Below are 25,414 nucleotides of genomic sequence, written 5' to 3'. Positions count from 1 at the left end.
GGGACATTGGTAGGTTATGGAAGGATTGGATCCTGTCTTCTTGTGCCATTGGCGCCAATTATTTTCATTTCAGTGTCACAGGGACAAGTGATGTATCATTTCACTGAGGATACAGACTGGAAATCCAGACAGCTCTTCTAAATCTTCTCTATACAACTAGATAGTTCATGTCTGATTCAAGCATCACTTACTCTAATTGAGCTATACATTGATATCAGAAATATCAGAGCTCATTACTGCACACAGAAATTTTTCAACTTGGTAGACAGTCTGTGCAATAACTGCTGTTTATACATATAGCGCCTATATCTTTTGTTTAAACGTCCTGCAAGTACAGCTGTATCCTGAAGTCATTACTGTCTTGAGTTTATCTAATAAATGAAGGTACTTTCTCAACCTCTGAAGATTGTCCTAACGTAATCAGCATTACTTACACATCCTGGAACTCTTCAAGAGACTTCTGTGGTGTAAAGACGTTTAATAAACTGATAATCTAAAAGAAAAGGGGAAACAAAGTCAGCCTTATGATAAGAAGTAAAATGCAATTATAGTTTAATTTACAAAATCATTAAGCAAATGGAATTTTGATAACAACTTGCTGCAGTCTTACTAAAGAGGGGACACTGCAGAAAAGATAAAGCTTGCACATAAACATCAGAGGGCACGTATAGACTCTTCACTTAGCAAAGTGATTTTTATTTGTGAAAAGGAATTTTCACTTAGCTAAGTGAGTGAGGAGAGACACTGTGGATTTCATCCAATCATGTGCCATCAAAAATCTTTTTTTTTTTTAAATCCTTGCACTAAATTGCAAAGTGAAATTTCTCCACATTAATTTAAGTAACGATTTTTTCCATTCAGTAACTGCTGTTTAAGCAATCTTGTATATATTGTTGTCTAGGTGAACGAATATAAAGATAACATGTGCAAGGACAGATACAAAGTAACACTAATCACTGAAATCTTGCAAGGTAATTTGACATGCGGAATCACTCCACCACGAAAAGTTGTAAAAAAAACAGCCCTGAGATTTAAGAATATGTTACCCCGACATTTCATATACAGTATATTTCTCATATGTGTCTGCTGTACCATGCACTTGCATGAAAAAGTATCCACTTCTCTTTGTATTGCTTCCTTTGTTTGAAATACCTAGTGTTCCTGCTAGTCCCCCTGCTTTCCTATAAAAAATTGACCATGACTATGACCAATAGACATGAGTGCACAGCATGGTCAGTTTCTGGCTGTACTGGGAACTCAACATGCTCTCTTCCAATGATCAGACCAGTGTTTCTCAATTTCAGTCCTCAAGGCGCCCCAACAGGTCAGGCTTTCCATTATTACATTATTTCGCACAGGTGATTTAAACAGTTTCATGCCCTTAGTAATTACCACAGCCACGTTTCATCTGAAGGAAATCCTGAAAACATGACCTGTTGGGGTGCCTTGAGGACTGGAGTTGAGAGACACTGGATTAGATTTGTGATGACCTCCCCCCTCCCCCCCAAATCCAGCAATTTACTGAGAAAGACCAGATTGAGCAGCAATCATTTCAATGACATTTCAAGTTGCATCTCTGGTCTTCTGTTAAAAAAAAAAACTTGCTTGTATATAACTTGCCTAACGAAAATGTCTGTTTTAAAGAAAAGTATCACATAATATTATTAATCGTAATCTTAATATAATATAATCTTAAACCTCTCCAAGAAAAGGGTTCAGGCTAAGCTAGATATAGACATATTTTTTACATCCTCATCACAAAGAAACCAAAAGATTGGCAATGGGAATTCAAAAAAGCCAAATGACTACTTTCTGAAAGATCACCAGCCAGAGGGTTTGCTCTGATCTAGAGGTATAATATGGATACAGTAGTCAAAGATCATCTAATGTTTATGGCTACCTTGAAGCAAATCTGTCATATATAAAGAAAAATGAGTGTCAGAATATAGTGGTACAGCACTCTTTAAAAACTACGTTTACATTTAAAATTCGTGCTGCTCTTGTGTAATAATCAACAGTGGACCATCAGCGGGTTTGCTAGTTTTTATTTAAAGTTTCAACACTTTTATATCTTGTGTGGGCATCAGGGATAAGAAGGGATGCAAAATTTCCCTAATGGGGTAATATACAGAATTACACTATTTTACCAAAAGTATTGGGACACTTGCCTTTACACGCACATGAACTTTAATGGGATCCCAGTCTTAATCGGTAGGGTTCAATATTGAGTTGGCCCACCCTTTGCAGCTATAACAGCTTCAACTCTTCTGGGAAGGCTGTCCACAAGGTTTAGGAGTGTGTCTATGGAAATGTTTGACCATTCTTCCAGAAGCACATTTGTGAGGTCAGGTACTGATGTTGGATGAGAAGGCCTGGCTTGCAGTCTCCGCTCCCAAAGGTATTCTATTGGGTTGAGGTCAGGAGGTGCAGGCCAGTCAGCTTACTCCACCCCAAACTCACTCATCCATGTCTTTATGGACCTTGCTTTGTGCACTGGTCCAAATCCTATGGTGGAGGGGGGATTATAGTGTGGGGTTGTTTTTTAGGGGTTGGGCTTGGTCCCTTAGTTTCAGCGAAGGGAAATCTTAAGGTGTCAGCATACCAAGATATTTTGGACAATTTCATGCTCCCATTTTGTGGGAACAGTTTGGAGAAGGCCCCTTCCTGTTCCAACATGCGCACCGGTGCACAAAGCAAGGTCAATAAAGACATGGATGAGCGAGTTTGGAATGGATGAACTTAGCTGGCCTGTACAGAGTCCTGACCTCAACCCGATAGAACACCTTTGGGATGAATTAGAGCGGAGACTGTGAGCCAGGCCTTTTTATCCACATCAGTGCCTGACCTCACAAATGCGCATCTGGAAGAATGGTCAAACATTGTGGACATAAACCTTGTGGACAGCCTTCCCAGAAGAGTTGAAACTGTTATAGCTGAAAAGGGTGGGCCAACTCAATATTGAACCCAACTGACTAAGACTGGGATGCCGTTAAAGTTCATGTGTGTGTAAAGGCAGGTGTCCCAATACTTTTGACAATATAGTTTAAAGCTTGATAGAAAGTTTAACTTTTCCCCTCGCTATCCAAAACAAAAGACATTTATTTCCTGGTGATGGGCTTTCATGCTAAAATTATAAATAAATGTTAGGATTCACACTAATAAATCTATCAAAAAGCATTTATTATCTTTTTTTGCTAGTGACTTCCAGTTGTGCCAATATTTTCATTAGGATCATTTTTGCCATTCACCTATATATACACATAAATTAGACTGGATCTAATCGGTTTCTCTACACAGAAAGACTTTGAAGACTGATGCCGCGTACACACGATCGAAGTTTTCGTCAGAAAAATCTTGGATGGTTTTTCCGACGAAATTCCACTCAAGCTTGGCTTGCATACGGTCACACAAGAGTTTGCTGAACTTTTGATCGTCAAGAATGCGGTGACATACAACACTACGACATGCCAACAAAATGGAGTTCAATGCTTCCGAGCATGCGTCAAATTGTTTCCGATCATGCGTAGGAATTTTGCAGGTCGGAATTGCTACAGACAATTGGAATTTCTGATTGGAACTTTTTCCGTCGGAAAAATAGAGAACATGCTCTCAATCTTTTGCTGGTGGGAATTCCACCAGCAAAGGTCCAACGGAGCATACACACGGTCGGCTCTCATTGGACCTTTGCTAGCGGGAATTCCGATCGCGTGTATGCGGCATCACACTATTTTTCAAGAATGCAAATGAAGTTACACCCATAAATGAACAGTTGGATACTGCAAATGATCCTTTTTTATTTTCATTAATGGTTCATTTCGGTGGGCAAGCTTTTGAGAGATTTACCATTTTCTTCATACTCTTTTGAAAAAAAAAAGAGATCACATCTCTCAAAAGCTGGTCTGAAAAATTATATGTACTGGAAATAAGAAGGTGTCACGTACTGTACTGGTTTGTTTTATTACATGTGCATTAATACAGCTGCAGTCACCACACCATGTCTTTTTTAGTTCACTGAACAAGCTTGTTCAGTAAATCCCTGTATTTGCTGTAGGTTTACAAAGGCTAAGCATTTGTTTTCTTCTGCATGAATTGGAAGTCTGAAATTGCCTTCAGCATTCAGTGTATCAATTGTTTGTTTGCTGGTTTATTAACAGCCTTACCTGTATGTTTTAATAAATCCCTATAAACCTGGTTCTAGCACAAGATGTGCCCGGTGTCCTAATGTGGTCTACTGGCAAACAATGGAAGTGGCGTAGCTACATTATTATTATTATTATTATACAGGATTTATACAGTTTGCGCAGCGCTTTGCAACATTAGGGCAGACAGTACAATTACAATACAATTCAATACAGGAGGAATCAGAGAGCCCTACTCATTAGAGCTTACAATCTAGGAGGCAGCAACATAAAAAATGCTTACAGAAGATTTAGTCAGTGAAACAAGACAAGATCATTAATTCTGCTCACAAAAATACCCGCACATATCTTAAACTGGGGAAAGACAGGTTACTCTTGCCAATGGCTAGAAGGTCAGCCCATTCGGAAAAAGAAACCTCTGCAACACTACCTCCTGGCTCTATACAATTTTTCTATAGTGCATACACAACTCTGGGGTCATGATCCCTAGCAGGTTTTAATTTTTTTGTTTAGAGTAGGAAAAGCTTCAGTCTGGTTTAAATTTCTATCTAACCTTTGGGAAGATGTCCTCCTAATTACTGGACAACAACTGAAAGGAACAAAGGCAGCAGTAAAACTTGACAGAAAATGGAATTCCACGTTAACCCTAGCAAACAGATTACTGAGTTCTAAAGCAGGTATCTGGCTTTCAATTACTTTGTGAGCATCCTTGAAGCCCTGAAACATAGAACTCTAAATTACCATGGAGCTTTGGCATAGCCCTGCTGCAGCCCTCACATTACTAGTGATCATTCAATGATATGAGATGTCTCACTGACCAATTGTGAAAAGCGGGTGGAGGTAGAGGTTAGCAGGAGCTCAAATTTCCAATCTCTGTACAGTATTCCCATAATTGAACACCAACTCAAGGACCACTCAAGAAGAAGTCTGAACTTCTGTTTAGGCAGGTTATCTGTTTTACAGTCCAGAAGGGATATGACCACATTTCAAATAACCACAGTTTAAAGCCCAATTAAACCACATTGTTTGAAAATATAGAGATTATTGTCCTGCTATTCTTTTCCCTATTTATACACAAAAAATTAAAGAAATATAAACCATATAAAAAAACCCTATCTGGGACCTACATCATGCATACTTAATTACTGAAAAAAATGTTAGGTAGAAGTATGTATGGTCTTTCCCGAATATTCATAAACCTTAAGTATATATGTTGGGACACAAATATTATCAAAATGAAATTGTACTATTTATAGGCTGGAAAGGCAAAATATACACATTGCTCACCAACTTGGTTTTCAAATACTCCTGGAACATGGGACTAAGTCTGTATATACAGTGGGTATAGCAAAGAATCACCCCCCCCCCCCCTTTAAAATAATCAATTTTTGTTGCTTTGTAGCCTGAAATGAAGACAGACACAGTTTTTTGTTTTATCCAGCTGTATAATTCAATTTTAGTCTCATCTAACTTGAGCAGTTCTGCAAATAAGAGTGGGCAAATATTGCAAAGTCTAGATGTGCAGCGTTAGTAGAGACATCACAATAGACTAGAGGCTGTAATTAAAATAATCAAATTTTGTTACTTTGAAGCCTGAAATCAAGACTGGTTGTATTCACTAGTGCAACTTATAACATCCAAGTGAAAGACATAACACCAACATGTCGGAAAAAAAAAATGAAAAAACAGAATCACTGAGTTATAAAACTCCCCTTATGTCAGTATTTTATCGGACCACATTTTGCTTTAAAGGGGGGGCTGATTCCTTTCTTTACCCACTGTATATGCCGATTTAGTCCCATGTGCGAAGAGTATTTGAAAACTAAAGCTGGCCATACACCTATAGATTATCTGCAGATTTTCTATGGTTAGATAGAAAAAGTGCAACAGATCTCTCCATGTTCGCTAAACTGTGTGGATGGAGGAATCTCCCACTTTTTCCATCTAACCATAGAAAATCTGCAGATAATCTATAGGTGTATGGCCAGCTTAAGTTGGTGAGCAATTTGTATAGTTGGCCTTTCCATCCTATAAATAGTACTATTTTATTTTGACAATAGTTTTGTCCCAAACATATATACCTAATGTTTATGCATATTCTGGAAAGACCATGCACACATCTACCTAACTGTTTTTTCAGTAATTAGGTATGCATGGTGTAGGGCCCAGATAGTTTTTTTTTTATATGGTGTATATTTCTCTCAATTTGTGTACTGAGTTTGGAATAATAAAATTGTTGCGATTTTATATAAATAGTATAATATTTTGATATATTGTTTTTTATGGCTAACACTTAATAATATGCAGCATTTGCTATTTATAGGCATAACTCCTTGAGTGGATAAGATTTAAAAAATGTATAGATATTTTGAAAGCCTAATTAACCTCCCTGGTGGTATGATTATGTCAGATTTTTAATGTTGAAAGCGGTACAGATGTTTTGCATGGGAATTTGGCGTTTTATATTGTAGGCCTGTAATTCTTAGGAATAACTCTCTTAAATCTGTCCAAACAAGAGTCTAGTAGACATCCCGGGTATGATAAAGTTTGAAACACAAAATCATAAATTATAATAATAAATAACTATAAATAATAACAAATAATAATATAATAATAGTACATTTTATTCAATAAATTTTAGTCAATAATATAGTCAAATCAAAAACACTGAAATGTGTCCAAACAAGGATGCAATATAGTCATATTGCTTCAGTAAACATCCCGGTTATGATAAATTTTGAAACATGGGACTGCACAAAGTCTGCAGTCACAATCAGCACAATGGAACCTGGTTTTCCTTTCAGATTTTCTTTCTACTGTCATCACGCTTTGAGCAACAAACCACACACATCCTTGTGGGTGCTGACTTTTTCTCCATTGGTGGGATGTAGTCCATGAAGTGACGACCATTCAGGCATTCTGGGTTGACAACGCCAGCAGCACGACGTCCAGCTCTATTCACAGCCATTGGTGTTTGGTGGTTCAGAAAGATCAGTTCGGCAACTTTCCAAATAAAGTCAGCATGAACCACACTGTCACTCTTTTTTTTTAGCAGAATATAGGCATTCCACAAGCATTGCTCATGAAGATGCCTGAAGATCTTCTTGTAGTACTTTTTTTGTTGTTTTCTCATTGCTGGATAGAATGTCATTGCTTGGTTGGCTCTGTCAACACCTCCCATGGTGTTGTTGTAGTCTATCACTATTTGTGGCTTCATGATGTCTTTCCCATCTTTTGTGCGTATCATGACAGTGGAGGTATTATGGATTGTACTCATTAGGCACACATCTTTTTTGTCACACCATCACAGTGCCATCATTTTGTCTTTCTGCCAGGCAACCATTTATCCAGTCTTGAGCTTCTTATTGCCAAAGATTGGCAGCATGTCACGCCGGTTAGCCCTAACAGTTCCATAGGCATCCGTTTTGTTCTGCAGAAGGAACTCATAAAGTTCAGGAGATGTGTAAAAGTTGTCTTTATTTACACAATAGCCCCGATTTAGCAATGGCTCAATCAGTGAAAGAACGGAAGATGTTGCCATTCCATAATTGCTGTATTTTGGGTTGAACTTGGTTCCTTTACCGGTGTATAGGACAAAATTCGAAATGTAACTAGTTGTCGATTCGCATAGCATGAAGGATTTTATGCCAAATCATACTCTTATTGATGCCATGTATTGTATCCAGCTGAGCCTTCCCTTGTAGGCCATTAGACTTTCATCTATGCTGTCTCTTTCTGGCACATAGCTCCGTTGGAAATTCTTCAGAATCATTTGATATACTTCCCAAATGTTCTTGAGTTTTGGTGCTGGATGAGTAGTTTCATCAAATTCTTCATTGTTTTCAAAGTGCAAATATTTCATTATCAAGGAAAATTTGCACTCTGACATGATCGTGCCAAAGAATGGATTGGCAAGTAACTTCTGCAGGGGTTTCCCCATCACTCCCTGAAGAATTATTAGGCCCAGAAATTTCCAAATGTCCGCTTTGGTCACTGGTTCCCACTTTCTACTTCTTGAAAACTTCCGATGCATAGCAGCTTGTTGCTCTTGGTATCGTTTTTTTATCTTTTTCAATAACCTCATCGGTCAAAAATAGTTGGCATACTCAGGGCCGTCTTTAAAATTGATTGGACCCTGGGCAAAACTTTTCTTGGGGCCCTCCCCCATGCAGTTTTGCTCTCCACCTGCTCTGAGACATACAATAAATACCAGCTAGACTCAAAATTAGTTTACTGAATCAGATCAGGCAGCTATTGCGATTGGTTGCCAGAGGTTACAGTGTATCATTACCGCTCACTGACTGGTTGCTAGAGGTTACAGCACACATTATGGCTCACTGATTAGTTGCTAGAGGTTATAGCACATGATTTCTGCTTGTTGATTGGTTGCTAGTGATTACTGTGGATATGACCTCAGGGGGGGCATGATATACATATCAATGCCGCTGTCCGTCGCTATTTATATATGAATTCTGCCGATATTTACATATGAATGCCGGTAATTTACATGTAAACACAGGGTCTGCAGGTAAGTCATCTTTACACAACAATAGGGCAGAGCTGGGCAGCATTAGTAGCAGCACTTCACACTGAGATATTGGGACACAGCACAGGACTAAAACCTCAAGGGACGAGGGAAATTAAACAAGGATAGTTGGCAAGTATGAGACAGCTGCTTTGGGCCCCACAACAATGACAGGGCCCAGGGCAGCTACCCCTTTTGTCCTGCCTTAAAAACGGCCCTGGGCATACTTACCAAGGGGTTGTCATCTTCAACATCCACTTTCATACCAGGTGCTCCAGTAAATGGGAATCTTGGGGGCGCTGCGTGATCTGTACCGCAGATAATACAGCACCAAGTCCGCACATCACTGAGCTCAGTCGCTGGATCATCACTGAAATTTCTGTGTCTGATGACGAATTTCCCCACGAATCACTATCACTCAATTCTGCAAGTGATTCTGTATAGCTATTGCTGCTTTCCAGCAGGTGATAAACTGCTTTTGATTTAAAGGCTCGTTTTTTGGATGCCATGGTCATTTCCAGGCAGAAAGAACCAGCTTCCATGCAGAAAGAACAGTAAAATGGGCAAGGGCACTGGACAGAGCACTGGGGACAAACTGAGGTCAAATGATTTGATAAAGTAATGTAATCCAATAAGATAACAATGTATTGTGTATGTGTTGTGATTTATACATTTTGAATCTACCACCTGGTTCTACCCCCCTGCGTCGCGACGTTTGCAGGGAAGGGAAGCCGTAACACACAGAGCATCAGACGGAAGATTCGGCCACAGGACACAGTGGGATTACATCGCGGGATCATGGGGACAAGGTAAGTCACCTCTTCCAGGATCCAGTGATGCAATCCTGGGGTAGCTCGGGGTTACTGCTAATGGTACTGAAATTTCCCCCCGAGCCACACTTGGGAATACTGCCAAGGAGGTTAAACCTACCTTTTATATAACAGGGATGCAGTCAGGCTGCATCAAAACAGTGTGTGAGAGATATTTTTCATTTTTATGGTTAGTGCCGCAGCCTGCGTTAAAATCATCTGTGATGGCAGCATGCTGGAGATCCAGGCCGTTGCTCTACACAGTGTGCAGAAGTTCATCTCCAGATCACCAGTGGTCCTACACAGCCCCTGCATAGTGCTCCAATCAACAACAATCAGGTTCCTTGAAAAACATTTTAAATTGAAACACATTGTGTAGAGGTGTACCAGACCACTGGAAATCTAGGCCGCTGGGCAATGTGTGAGCACAGTAACTAGGCCTGTACCTAATCTTGGGGGATTCAACGTGTGAAACTGATGCCATTAGCCTGCTGCAAGCAGGAAGAAATCATTTACGCCTCCTTTCCCCCAGTCTCCTTTCTCAATCACTGGGACTGTTATAAAGTTATAATCTTTTTTGGCAGCTCAGAAGTCAAGAGGCAACAGCATATCAAACAAAAAAGTAGACCCAGAAAAATAGATGTCCATATAACATATGTTACCAATGATTGTAGTTTGTCTATTTTTTTGGATCTCAAGTAAGTCACAGAAATAGTAATGAAGGACAGAAAACTTACATTTTTATGATTTACACACTTCATTAGGACCAGTTCCCTGTATGCCCGTTTGGCATGTGTTTGATTTTGAAATGGTCGGCTGAGTTTCTTAATTGCCACATTTCTATCAAGGACAGCATCGTAAGCAGCACTGAAAGGCAAGATGCACACATGAGAATTGCAAAGCCTGGTAGTAATATTTCTAAGAAAATCATTCATTACACCCCATAAAATTGCAATCCCTCCTCGGTTAAGTACATTGATCAAGTTCTGTGATTGAAGACATAACATTACAATTTGATCATAGAGAGGTTAGGAAAAATATTAAAGAAAACTGTGCATTAAATTGAAATCTGCTGATGTCCTGCAGCAGATGTTAGATGTAGAGAAAGAAGTGATTGAATCGGTCATATGATTGTTGTCTAAGCCAGCTGCCTTGCCTTGAATTTCTGCCTCTTGCAGGTTAACATTAAGTAGAAGAGACAGAGGTCAATGCTGCCTGTATTACCTCTGTACATTTGCTGTTTACAAAGTCAAAAAAAGTCACAGCCTTCAAACTGCAAAAAAATGTGGCTATGGCAACACACAGAAAAATGTGGCTATGGCAACACACAGAAAAAAAGGCAGGAACATAAAGGAATAAAACCAAGCGCATTAACCTTGTATTTTTGTAGCTGGGGGACTGACTTAGCAAAAGTATGACTAATAAAATCACAAAAAAGTGCAGAAGATTTGCAATTTGTAAGTGCTTTTTCATATTTGTTTACGTACAATTAACTAATTACTGGAATAAAAATTTGAACCACTTAAGGACCAGAAGCATTTACCCCTTAACCAGTTCCCGACTGGCTCACGTCTTTTTACGGGGGCAGAAAGGCACCCCTGCAGGAAACCCTGTATGGTACGTGGTTCCCTTTAAGAGCCGCCAGAGGTTGCGCGCACCGCCGGAGGCACATGCCCAACTGCATAGTGGGGGACCTGATGCACATGGCCGGTGGTCGCGATCGCCACCGGCCACAAGCGATGGTGTGCACGAGAGCCAGCACGGGGATTTGTAGGGACAATAATATGCCTCCTCCCCTAGTCAGTCCTATTCCAATACAGTTAGAACACACTGAGGGAACACATATTTAACCCCTTGATCGCCCCCTAGTGTTAACCCCTTCCCTGCCAGTGACATTTTCACAGTAATCAGTGCATACACAGGCAGATCCCTGTTCTGTCTCTGCGGAAATTATCGCATGGACATCAAGTCCACCAGACCTGCAGATTGCCTCCCCCACTGGCCAATCAGCGCACGCCCACAGAAAGCCGTGTACGAGCCTGCCGTACACCTACTGCGGTTCGTGCAGTCGAGTCAGCTAGCCGCAGTATAACTGCGGCGGCTGGTCGACAAGGGGTTAAAGTAGATGATCCTAAGTACGTTTTTAGTTTATCCATATTGTATGCATTTATTTTGGTCTAGTTATAGTAACAATATGATGTTTACATTGACTTACAATGGTTATTAAATGATTGCTATCATGAAATAATTGAAATTTCAAGTATACCCAATAAAATAAATCCAGCAAGAGACAGGAAAAATCATAATGATATTTTTTAATTGACAGCTGCCACATGGTTTTTCACTGTATTGTTCATTTAAACACAAGAGACTCCATCTTGTTCGCAAAGTCGAAATGCGTTCTGTAACCTTCACTTAACACACAGACAGAACTTCTGCTAGAATCTCTCTCTATCTTTACCCTCCCCACCCTCTCAAGGTTTTACTTTTGCAATTGTTCTATTCCCTAGGTTTTAATAACATATTTCTGCTTGTTAGTTTTTAATAACATCTCACACCACCCCTTATCTATGTATAAAAAAACATGTAATAATACATTTTATCAGAACGGGCATTTTAAACACAGTGATTGTGTCCTGTAAATCTGTTCCTGCAATTGCAGAGTTAACTTTTATTTTTAGAGTCACAGCCAGAAATTTCTATAACAGTTGGTGAGCCAGCCAGGAGTTTGTCAGAGTCTCCAAAAGGAACCACGTTTTGATCTGGATCATCAGGGATGCAGACCTCGAAATGCCGTCTAGGTAAGCTATCCTTAAGCTTGCTTGTTTTTTGCCTTTCCTACCTGTCCTATTCTGTTCTCAAGGAAACTAGACCCACTCTTGGACCTTTCTGGTTGGATAACGTGTGTGTGTGAATGTGTTTGTGTTCCCCTTCATGGGTTGGACTGTGTGTGGATAGGGAGATTCCTCTGTATTTCCTTGCGTTGACTCCTTGTGGGCAACCTGGGTCAAAGGCGCATGGTAGGGTCAGATAAAACCCACAGAGAAGAGAAGAGATTAGCAGGGTCTCTTAGTGAGTGATTTGTCTATTGTCATAAACCCCTTCTATCCACGTAGATAAGTGGAGACTATTCTTGTAAATCTGCAGATTTGCTGTACTATTTGTTTTAGAGGCAAGAGGGTATAGGCACAAGAAGAGAAGAGAAAAGACTGGGCAGTCATTATGAGAATTAAATTAAAGGAATGAAGGATGAGGCCCAGCGCAAGATGAGCGCTAGAGAATATTTGAACTGAAGGTATGGTTCCGCCTATACTGAGCCTCTAGATAAATGGGTAGAATGGACAAAAGGAACACGCTAAACCTTTAACCGGTTCCCGACCGGCGCACGCCGATGTACGTCGGCAGAATGGCACGGCTGGGCAAATGGGCGTACCTGTAAGTCCATTTGAATTGCCCGCCGTGCCATTGCGTGCGCGCCGGCCGGGAGCTCCGTGAGTCGGGTCGCGGGTCCCGCGGACTAGATCGCCGTGGGGATACCCGCGATCGCCTCACGGAGAGGACCAACGGGGAGATGCCGTTGTAAACAGCATCTCCCCGTTCTGCCTAGTGACAAGTGTCACTTGATCTCTGCTCCCTGTCATCGGAGCAGAGATCAGTGACGTCACACATACAGCCCATCCCCCTATAGTTAGTAATCACTCCCTAGGACACACTTAACCCCTCCCCCCCAGTGGTTAACCCCTTCACTGCCAGTGCCATTTACACAGTAATCAGTGCATTTTTAATTGCACTGATCGCTGTATAAATGACAATGGTCCCAAAAATGTGTCAAAAATGTCCGACATGTCCGCCATAACGTCGCAGTCACAATAAAAATCGCTGATCGCCGCCATTACTAGTAAAAAAAAAATTATTAATAAAAATGCCATAAAACTATCCCCTATTTAGTAAACGCTATAACGTTTGCGCAAACCAATTATTAAACGCTTATTGCGATTTTTTTTTTACCAAAAATATGTAGAAGAATACGATCGGCCTAAACTGAGAAAAAAAAATGTTTTTTTATATATTTTTGGGGGATATTTATTATAGCAAAATGTAAAAAATAATGCGTTTTTTTCAAAATTGTCGCTCTTATTTTGTTTATAGCGCAAAAAATAAAAATCACAGAGGTGATCAAATACCACCAAAAGAAAGCTCTATTTGTGGGAAAAAAAGGACGTCAATTTTGTTTGGGAGCCACGTCGCACGACCGCGCAATTGTCAGTTAAAATGACGCAGTGCCGAATCGCAAAAAACGCTCTGGTCAGGAAGGGGGTAAAATCTTCCGGGGCTGAAGTGGTTAAAATCTGAATGGAATTTTGATTTACAAGTATAGCAAACTTTTCTGCACGATTGCATCCTGTGAATCTGTTCCTGCAATTGCAGAGTTAACATTAAGTAGAAGAGACAGAGGTCAATGCTGCCTTATTACCGCTGTACCTTTGCTGTTTACAAAGATAAAAAAAATCACAGCCTTCAAATTGCAACAAATGTGGCTATGGCAACACACGTAAAAAAAGGCAGGGACATGAAGGAATGAAACCAAGCACATCAACCTTGTATTGTTTTAGCAACTTTTGCAGAGTCACAGCCAGAAATTTCTATAGCTGTATACTTGAAATAGATCTCTCCAAAAAAGGATCCCTGCATTATCATACCCACCCTGCCCTATAAGATAAAAAAATCAACAAAAGCCATGGGATACCTACAACGTGCACCTTTATTGCCATAACATTTGCTTGGGGACAATGGCCACATTGTCAGGAATCATGTGACTAAAGGCCTAGACGGTTAGTCATGTGACCAGCTGCTGTGGGAACCCAGCAATAATGTTAAGTATTTTAATACGTTATTTTTTATACACATGATATGGACAGGGTAGCAGGGTAGGGTTAATTTAATATATTTACTTTTAATTACAGCTTGGGACATTCACAATGTAGGTTTTGTTTATGAACCTCATAGTGTACATGAAAACACATTACTTTTTTTGTAGTAAATAAAAGACCAGATGAACACAAGTTATCTTTGTGTACCAACAAAAATGTATGGTTAGAAAGCCTGGTGCTTTAACAACTTGACCTCCAGAATATTTACCCCACCCCCACCCCCCACCCCCGCAGGACCAGGCTATTTTTTGTGATACAGCACTGCTTTACGTTAACTGACAATTGCACAGTTGTGCGACGCTGTACACAAATAAAATTGATGTTCTTTTTTTCTCACAAATAGAGCTTTTTTTGGTAGTATTTGATTACCTCTCTGTGTGTTTTTTTTTTTTTTTTGCACTATAAATGAAAATAGACCTACAATTTTGAAAAAAAAAAAAACTATATTTTTTTACTTTCTGCTATAAAACATATCCAATATAAAATAAAAAAAAAAATCAAATTTCTTCATAAATTTAGGCCAATATGTATTCTGCTACATATTTTTGATAAAAAAAAATCCCAAAAGGCCTATATTGATTGGTTTGCACAAAAGTTATAGCATCTACAAACTATGGGATATTTTTTATTTATTTATATTTTTTTTACTAGTAATAACAGCAATCAGCGACCTATAGCGGAACTGTGATATTGTGGCGGAAATTTGGACACTAACTGACACTTTGACACTTTTTGGGGACCAGTGACACTAATACAGTGATAAAAAATAATATTAATAAGTGCTAAAAATATGCACTGCAACTGTACTAATGACACTGGCTGGGAAGGGGTTAACATCAGGGGCCATCAAAGGGTTAACTGTGTGCTTAACTAGTGTATTACTATACTGTGGGAGGTCCTTTTACTAGGGGAAGACATGCAACTTCTTCCACAAATTCCATCCATTCCCTCCTGTCAGAATGGCAATCTGCCTTGTTTAAATAGGCACACCACCGTTCTGCCTCTAGGCCTGATGATCGGTGGGTACCGGCAGACATCAAGTACTAAGTACCTGCAGATAGGCTGCCACTGTATATAATAACAGCGGGAGTGAGCCGCCGGTGGCGCATACGCGTGCCCCCTAACGGGATGATTCGGATAACGTATATACGTGATCCGGTGCACAGAGTGTTTTTTTCCAGTTTGATAGAGCGAGGAAAAGTTCAAGTTTTTGTCAGCTGTCTATTTCTGATCTGTTTAGGTATATTTTTAGTAAAAAAAAAATTTTACAAATTTTACTAATTGTTTTATTGCTGTCTGTTCCTTCCAGTCCTTGTGAAGTTTTTACCCCTTCAACCTCCCCATTTCTTACCCTGGTATTACAGGGACAGGAAATGAGAGAAAATCATCCACACAGACAGAATCGAAAATCTAATGCCGCGTACACACAAGCGGAATGTCCGACAGGAAAAGTCCGACGGAAGACGGTCTTTGGTGTGATCGTGTGTACGCAAGACAGTTTCAGCGGAATTCAGTCGGAAAAACCTTCAGAGTTTATTCCGACGGAAAAAACGGTCGTGTGTACGCGGCATAAGAGGATTCTGTTTCTTTTACTGATAGTCGAAAGGTGGGCTTTAAACAAACTCCTTCGCTTTCTCCTTAATAAGCAAGGTGATATTTCTATCATTGTGTTCAACGCGTTTAAAGGGAGTATATAGTCTTTTCAAAAGTTATCATTTGCTCATTACATGTCTAGGCTCTTCTTCCTATTTTTTTTGTGACACAGAATGCTTGTGCTTAATTGCTCTTTTCACAATGCACAATGCAAGGGACTCATTAAAGTGGAGTTCCACCCAAAAGTGGAACTTCCACTCATTAGATTCCTCCCCCCCTCCGGTGACACAGTTGGCACCTTTCAGGGGGGAGGGGGGTACAGATACCTGTATATTACAGGTATCTGTACCCACTTCCGGCATAGACACCCGCAGAATCTGCGGGTATTTACGCCACTTCCTGCTCCCTCCCCGCTGCCTGCTGGGAAACACACGGGTCCCAGAGGCAGCAGGGACCATCCGGATTGCGCTGCGCGACTCGCGCATGCGCAGTAGGGAACCGGGAAGTGAAGCCGTACGGCTTCGCTTCCTGATTCCCTTACCGAAGATGGAGGCGGCAGCACCCGAGGACGGAGAGACGCTTCGGCCTCGGGTGCCGACATCGCGGGCGCCCTGGACAGGTAAGTGTCCGTGTTTTAAAAGTCAGCAGCTGCAGTATTTGTAGCTGCTGACTTTTAAAAATTTTTTTTTAGGTGGCGCTCCGCTTTAAGAATAATGAACTCCCTATGTGGCTAAAGTCTTATCAGAAAAGATGTTAAGAAGAGAGACAGAATCATGGCACATTGAGTATTTATTCCTTCTAACGGCTAATTGCAAATCTTTATACTTAAAACAATATGAAAGAGCAAACATGAAAAAAAATGAAAGTCAATCTAAAATTAATTTAAAGAGTTTTCTTTAAGTAAGCTATTTGGTTTCAAACATATAATGTATCTAATACAGAAGGAACAAGCATGAAGCAATTGCTAAGAGACCGCTAAAAGTTGCATGTGGCTCCTAAATCTCTAGTTGGTTGCCACTGGAAAAAAAACTGCAAAATACTACACTTTATATCATCTGTAACATTTATGGACATGCCACTATCCTATTTTGGCATTATTTATTGAAAAATAATGAGATTTTCTCCTTTCTTAAGACATTTCAAGATTATCAATGAGAATCCCAGAATGGGATCTTCAGATGATCAAATACATTTGTGTTATGCTTTAAACTAGATTTTTTTTGTCTTGTCATCTGCATTGCATGAAATATAAACATATTTGTTTTCTAAATCTTCAAAAGCAATAAAGCAAGCAGTTCATCTAGTGGGACACGCAGCAGAATCAAACATCATCATTAATCATACGCAATAAAAACAGATGCCTAAAATGAAATCTATGTTTTAAGTTAAATCTTGCATTGTCCTTGTTACGTGGATAGTTTCAGTTTGTTAAACAGAACCAAATGTAACTAATGGTGTACAAAACGCTTCCCAGGTATGTCATTTCCTGCTTGTGTGATTGGATTACTGATTTTCCCAGAAGTCTGCACTAAGATACAAGTCAGATTTTAGGCAGCCCCTGCAACAAAAATGTAATTTTTGGTGAGATTCTCCCAAAGGGAAATCATGTCTATGGATGTAGACCCTGCCACTTTCCTCATGAGAACCCTGCAAGTGTAGCAGCTAATTGATAAATATAAAGTCACTCCCATTCACATTTCCTCTGGACATGGACACAGACAAACAGCTATTTCTTTAGAGTAACAAAAGGTAGGAATCGGCAACAAGGTTTGCTAAAATCCCTGCAATGCACATAGATCATCCAGAGGGGAATATTTTTTTAATAAAAATGGAGTTCATTTAAAGTGTTACTAAATCCACAACTGTTAAATCAGTCTGTGTATGCAGTAAAGCATACTTATTATACTCACCATGGAACCTAAGGGGTTAATTCTCTGCTTTGTGTAAAAAGGCTGTTTGATCCTATCTTCTCTAATCATCCCCTTCTTTTACTATCCCCAATCCATCTTCTGACAAGACAGAGCCTTTGGAGTCACTCTGCAGCTCTCAGGTTTGTATTGCTAGAGAGTTTTTTTTTTCTTGGGAGAGTGCATGTGATCAGCACAGGGCCAATCAGCACTGTCCAGACAGAGAGTCAGGGGTCCTGCAGCTTCATAGGACAATCAGAGTAGAATGAAAACTCCTCCTACAAGCTTTAACCAGACACTGATAAAAGTCACAAGACTGCTTTATATTGCTGATGAGAAAATGTATTTAGCAGTTTATCTTTACTAAAATAATTACATTTCCATGTTCTGTGTACTGCGGGAGATCAGGTATAGTGAATGCAGGGTCCTGGATTTAGTAACACTTTAAAGTGTAAGTAAACCCTCCTATCGTTTTCAGCCAATGAAGCTGCCATCTTTGACTCTGTTTAATCTACAACTGCCATGATGCTGCACATGTGATCAGTTATGACACCAGCCATTGGATGGTTTGACAGTTTGGTTGAGAGCACAACCAATGGGAGTGTTACATTTCTGGCACGTGCCGGAAATAAAACTGTTTTATGGATGGGTTTATTTCCACTTTAATTACTAGACAGTTTAAGGGCCACCAAGAATCATCATTTGGAATGTTCTTCCTAACTGTGGCAGCCTTTAATTTTCCATATTGTCATGCATAAAAATCACAGTAAAACCCACAGTAGTGAACAGAAACAGAATAAAAACCTTATCCATATGCCAAATTATGTTTTCATGTTACCTACCAGGGAGATCCTTACTATGACATAAGATATTCATTATTCTTAGCAAATAATTTGTTCTTTTACATGGCATAGTTTTTAGAGCTAATATAATTTCAATCTTAACCCCTTCACGCCTAAGGGTAAAACAAATATTAATGCCTAAGCACAATTTTGCAACTTTGACATGTGTTAGTAAAACTGTATATATCAGGCTGGGTTCACACTAGAGCACGGAACGGCTCACAGCAGGGGTCTGGTGCGTCTCCATTCACCGGATCAGGTCCGATTTCAGCCCGCATTTTTGGCTGAATTCAGACCTGAAATGGACCAAAAGACGCACAGGGCTCCTGTGTAATTCGCACCAGAGCCGCTCCGGAGATGTGTGAACCGGCTCTGTAGAGAGCCGGGCACAATCTCCTGCTATGCGAATTAGATGCGGGGAAACCCGCATTCAATTCACAATAATGTGAACCCAGCCTCACAACTACTTTGTGTATCCAGGTGGATTACACCTTGTTTTTTCATGACAAATTGAGCTTTAATCTGGTGGTAAATGGTTATGGATATCTCCTGATTTTTTTGATTATCAAAGGAAGATTGGCCCAAAATAGTATAAAAAAGTATATTTTTTTAAATGTAGCCGTATATTTCTTGTTGCTACCATAACTTAGCACCAAAGAACAACCCAAAATAAATTCTCCTGCTCCTGATGATCGCAGCGATACCAGATACTGTATGTGTATGTTATTTGTTGCTTGTACCTGTAGTAGAGCCCAGAAGCAATAGTGCGCATTTTGCTTTTCTCTTTTTTTTTGTCCTACCTAAAACATACTGGCACTAACTGACACTGATGTTAAAAAAAAAAATAGAAAATCCTGCCCAAAATATACTGACCTTGAGCTTTGACCCTTACTTGGCCCAAATACTAACCCTGGCACTAACCTAGAATAAACCTTGATCTAGGTATGTTTTCTTTATTTTTTATGTATTTTAATTTATTTTTACACACATTTTTTTTCCACTCTTCAAGGAAAGAGAAAGATTCATTATATCTTTCCTCTCCATTCACAGAGAGAGCAACACGGGGTGGGCCTCACAGTGACTGATCACTGTGGTAGCCAATCGGAGGCTACCACGGCAATCAGGTGACCTGGAATCAGGAGTCCAGGGTCCCGATTGGTAATACATAAAAGGAAGATACGCATAGGAGTAAGGAGTGCGGGCAGGGGACCAGATAAGAGGAGGATTCGGCTGCTAAGTTACTTACTTGTTTCAACTGCATAGAACAAGTAAGTATAACATGTTTGTTATTTTAATGAAAAATAAAAAATGAGAAGCTTTAGTATCACTTTAAGGCTAGGTTCATATTACTGTGCATCAAGAATGTGCAGTAACTGATAGAGCAAGGAATGGCTAGAATTTCTGTGAGGTTTTTATTTCCGTCTGTGTCCACTTTGCAGAGGTTATCACACTTGTCCTTTTGAAACTTTTCATTGGAACAGGAGCTGAGGGCAAACTTTGGAAGGATTTATATTTCACATCTTGTTTTCTATGGGACAGGAAGTGAAAGGAAAGCTTCCCAATGAAACATACACAAAAAAAGACAGTAATAACGCTGCTATGTATTCATATAAGGGTGAATAGTTTTTTTTCTTTTTTTAGCAAGGTATTTTTTTAACCAACCTCAGAGATTTTAAAGTCAGCTTCAGTTTATTGAAGTCTGTATGACTGTCTAGCATTGATATGAAATGAAATTCTGCCCTTTAAACTGTTATTGAAAAAAAAAGTCATCTTTTGCCTGTTGTAAGACATGACAGCGCAGCTGACCAATCAGCAAGGGGAACCAGTCAACCAGATAAATTAGAATTCCATGTCTGGTTGCTATTACTACCATGTAGCAGTGCTGACAACCTATCAGATTTAAATTTACTGCCACAACCAAGTTTTTTACTGGCATTTCCCAAAGTTACAAAATGACAGTTTTAAATGCATATTTCAGTATTTCAGCTACAAACAAGTGCAATAGGCAATTAGCAATTTGATGTAAGGTAGATATTAAGGCAAAAAACATATTTCTTACTTTATTTTCGATTTAGTAAGTATCTCAGGGACAGGACTCAGGAGGGCAAGAAATTAGAATGGGCAAGCACACACACATGAAATGGGCTCTCACAGTGACACTAACAGCAGTGTGCAGCAGCATGGATGATGATGACGTCTTACTGACATTAAAACGTCCCCTCCTGAGTCACAGTGACAGTCTCCCTCCATGCCAGGTGGTCCCTTCAGTACATTTCAGTCCAAACAGCACTGACAGTCCCACTCCCGGCTTACCTTGCATCCTTCCTGCAGACCTGCACCATGACATCACATGACATGCTCAGACACTGCCTCTGCCAGACCCGGCCCCCACCGGTGCCACCTGAACACACTGTAGTAGGCACTTGGATGGTCTCGGTCGGCTCCGGACCGCAACCTTTCCCTGTCAATGGCATTTACTGGCAGGAGAAAAGTGCCTGTTTTTCACTGGCAACCAGTAAAAATACTGATGGTTGGCAACACATGTAGATAAGCAGTGATGTAATGGTAGTCCAGTGGCTTCCTACTTCAGCTTCCACCCTTACCATAGCTTAAGTGCTCTCGTGTCTGTTTTACCTGCACCCTACATTTAACTGCCCTCAAATGTCTTTGGATGTCTTGAATCCTGTTGAAGATGTCAGCAATGACAAGGAATCCTTGGACTTACAGTTTTTTAGTAGCGGATGGGTCATATTTTATCCAGGCCAGTGCTAAAAGAATATGTTGGGTTGGTAACCCTGAGTAACACTTCTCTATTTAAACATCGAACAGAGTGAGCCTAGCAGCCAGTGACACATGCTGGGCATTATATGGCTACTTGCTCCTCCTTTAGACCTGAGTTTACAGCGTCTGGCAGTGGTGAGTCATCCAACACCAACTACCTCTGTGGCTCTGGGATGTCATGTAAATGAATGCCAAGAGCTATAAAGAAAGTTGATGCTGGATGATGCAAAGGTGTATCACAATAAACCATGTTCTTTAGAAACATCCACTTTTCACCATGCCCACCAATCAATGCAGCACCATGGTACATTTTGCATAGCATACTTTATTTAGCCAACAAGAATATTTGCCTCCTATGAAAGGGTTGTTTGGTTGGATTTGCTCTCAGGCCAAAGATTCCCAGTTCTTCCCTGTCAGTCTGTCAAAGCTAATTTGCAAGCATCAAAAAGAACATTTTTAAGAGGCCTGTTGCTCAATGATTTACAAACAATTCACACAATTTTCACTTTTTTTTTTTTACATAAAATTCAGTTCGAAAAATTTGTGAATCTTGGGTGAAAAGGAATTGATAAAAAGACCCTTAAATCTTTTCTAACAAACAGTTCTTATTTAAACGACTCTGGTTTAGAAGATTACCCCTTTAGGAAAATGGGTAGGGCTGGACTTTAACTGTTTATATAACTAAAAGGAAAATTAGTTTCATACTCTCTTGCCTATAGCGAAGTGTGCTAGCAAGCTGTACCACAAGGCTGAAGTCCATGTGGTCTTTCCACAATCCAGGCCTCAGTCAGGACCTTTTGCTACGTCAGTTAGGTGATATTTTACAAGAACAGGTAATAATCAACTGTTTTAGAGCATGGGGAAATTTTCTTTTGTTCTTTGAATCACTGTCATTTACATTCGGTCACAGAGTTTTCCATATCACTACAGTGGGAGCCATATGTTTTCAAAGATTGTGATTTTCATTTACCATTACTTTCTTACTAAAAAAATGTTTCTCTTACAACCATCCTTCATTGTCATAAGTTTAAGGCATACAAGTCTTTTTTTCAGCTTTCCTTTCATACTTCAGTTCACAGTTTCAGTTCACAGTAGATTACTGCGTATATGACATTGGGGTTGTGTATATATTATATTCAAAGCCATTACTGTTAAATCACATTGGCCCCAATTGTTTGCTGTATATCAGAAGCAACATAATGCAAAGCAATTTGGCTCATGAATATCACTAAGCACAAAACACTATGGCAGCATTTTGAGCAAGCAACCATGAAATGTTCCTATTTTAGTTTTTTTGTTAACTAATAAACACAAAATGATTGCATGTTTTTGCCAGGTACTGCTTCTGTTTTCTAAATATGCACTTTCAATGCTGACTATTCAGTAATTAATTTCCATTAACAACAATTCCATATTGCTTTGTCATTGTGAAAAAAAAATCATTTGTCTGCTAAAATCTGCAGACACATGGATATGTCTTCACATAACTTATCTTCACCATTAAAGTTTAGTAAAATTTTTTTTTTTTTTTTTTTTAAATCAGCACAAGGACCAGTACTTGATATCAAGGTGAAGTGTCTCTTGTGCTGATGGCTGCTGCTTTGGTTGAAATCTTCCATCCCCTGACTCCTCCCTGATACTCCAGCAGCAGTAATCTTCTGGTGTTGCAGAGAATAATAAGGACCTGCTACAGATATTCCTCAAGAGTGGCAACTATGCCTGCCCTTTCTGCTCCCCCCCACTCCATTCATAGACTTCTTTTCATTACATCTGAATCACTCCATATGTAATTACATCTGAACACGGTGGACAGCTGTGGTATTTTTGATGGGCAAAACTTGCCTGCTCCCAACTGCCTCCACACATCTCACAAACCTGTAGCCAGTACAAAGTAATGGCAAGCTGATAATGTCTACTGCTGTCTGCCAGTGTTTAGATCTAATTGCATCAGGATGTGGTTAGGGACAAGCGATCGCCACTGGACACATGCACCTTAGGTCCAGGGATGATCATTTGTCCCTAATCGTAGGTCTTGTGCAGGCTTAGGGAACACAACTGTCCACAACGACATGTAAATCCAGCCACAGGAATCTGCTGGATCCTTGCTGTGGTGGAAATAAATGACAAAGTGCATGAGGTTTACAGTAAATTGGCACTGTTTTTGTAGGAACATCAGAATGTAAGCTGGGGGGGGGGGTAGGGAGTGGGACTAACACAAATGACTAATTCGTTGACAACAACTAACAACATATTCATTTTCTTTGTATGTCATGTACATTGATAAACCATTGTAACTTATGGCCAACTGGGTATCTGTAGAACAGCAGCTTTCAGTCCATGGACTACAAATGCTTAAATGATAGACCAGTACCATACATGACTGTATGTAAGTCACTGCTAAAAGGAAATGTGATTATTTTCCATCATGCACATAATTTTTAGGGTACGGTGGATAGCAAAATCAGAACCTATATCAAAGTTACACTTGACACTTCTAGTATTGTAATATTCTGTGTGTCCCTGTTGGAAAAACATGTTTCCGTGTTTTTGTATGTCTTGCTATAATTAAAGCCACAGAATTTAAAATACAGAGAACTCTGGGACATGCACCTGGACAGTTCTACCCTGCCTTTATCGCAGCCTCTATGTTAAAGTGGGGGTAGCACAGTGGTTAGGACTTCCACCTAGCAGCACTAGGATAATTAGTTCAGATCCCAACCACAGCACTACCTGCCTGGAGTTTGTATGTTTTCCCTGTGCCTGCGTGGGTTTCCTCTGGATACTCCAGTTTTCTCCCACACTCCAAAAACATGCTGGTAGGTTCATTGGCTCCTGTCTAAATTGGCCCTAGTATGCGTGTATATACATGTGAGTTGGATATAAACATTAGATTGTACTCTCCTTGAGGGTAGGGACTGATGTGAATGTGTAATAAATATGTAAAGTGCTGCGTAAATTGATGGTGATTTATAGGTAGCTGTAATAACTAAAAAAAAAGTGTTATTTTATCACTGTTGCAATGCTGCAAACTGGGACAAGCATGCATAGTTTTAGAAAAACATTTTAGAAAAGTTAGAGCACAAGCAGGGACATCTAACTGGTTGCCCATTCACATAATTGAAGGTAAATTAAAACACTTAATTTGACTTTTATTTAACAATGTATATAACGCATCTTGAATATCTTTATAGTCTTACTGAGCATATTGCATTACTATAATTATTATTACATATATATATATATATATATATATATATATATATATATATATATATATATATATACAGTTGGGATTTTTTTCCTCATTAATGTACACACAGCACCCCATATTAACAGAAAAACACAGAATTGTTGACATTTTTGCAGATTTATTAAAAAAGAAAAAACGAAATATTACATGATCCTAAGTATTCAGACCCTTTGCTGTGACACTCATATATTTAACTCAGGTGCTGTCCATTTCTTCTGATCATCCTTGAGATGGTTCTACACCTTTATTTGAGTCCAGCTGTGTTTGATTATACTGATTGGACTTGATTAGGAAAGCCACACACCTGTCTATATAAGACCTTACAGCTCACAGTGCATGTCAGAGCAAATGAGAATCATGAGGTCAAAGGAACTGCCTGAAGAGCTCAGAGACAGAATTGTGGCAAGGCACAGATCTGACCAAGGTTACAAAAAAAAATTCTGCGGCACTTAAGGTTCCTATGAGCACAGTGGACTACATAATACTTAAATGGAAGACGTTTGGGATGACCAGAACCCTTCCTAGAACTGGCCATCTGTCGGGGGAGAAGAGCCTTGGTGCGAGAGGTAACGAAGAACCCAAAGATCACTGTGGCTGAGCTCCAGAGATGCAGTCGGGAGATGGGAGAAAGTTGTAG

At 39.7% G+C, this 25,414-nt stretch overlaps 1 protein-coding gene across 10 annotated transcripts in view; it reads right to left on the bottom strand.

Moving 5' to 3' along the window:
* MAPK10 (mitogen-activated protein kinase 10) overlaps window positions 1-25,414 on the bottom strand; it is a 335,312-nt gene that overhangs the window by 64,727 nt on the left and 245,171 nt on the right. For all 10 annotated transcript variants that reach the window (XM_073600094.1, XM_073600122.1, XM_073600104.1 and 7 more), the window contains 2 exons: window positions 10,211-10,340; window positions 435-493 (listed from right to left, as the gene is read on the bottom strand). In XM_073600094.1, coding sequence (XP_073456195.1) covers window positions 435-493; window positions 10,211-10,340 — 189 coding nt within the window. The remainder of the gene's footprint in view (window positions 1-434; window positions 494-10,210; window positions 10,341-25,414) is intronic.

Source organism: Aquarana catesbeiana, linkage group LG01 (assembly GCF_042186555.1).
Source record: "Aquarana catesbeiana isolate 2022-GZ linkage group LG01, ASM4218655v1, whole genome shotgun sequence".
In the NCBI taxonomy this organism is placed as follows: Eukaryota; Metazoa; Chordata; class Amphibia; order Anura; family Ranidae; genus Aquarana; species Aquarana catesbeiana.
This window is presented reverse-complemented; position numbering and strand designations above follow the sequence as displayed.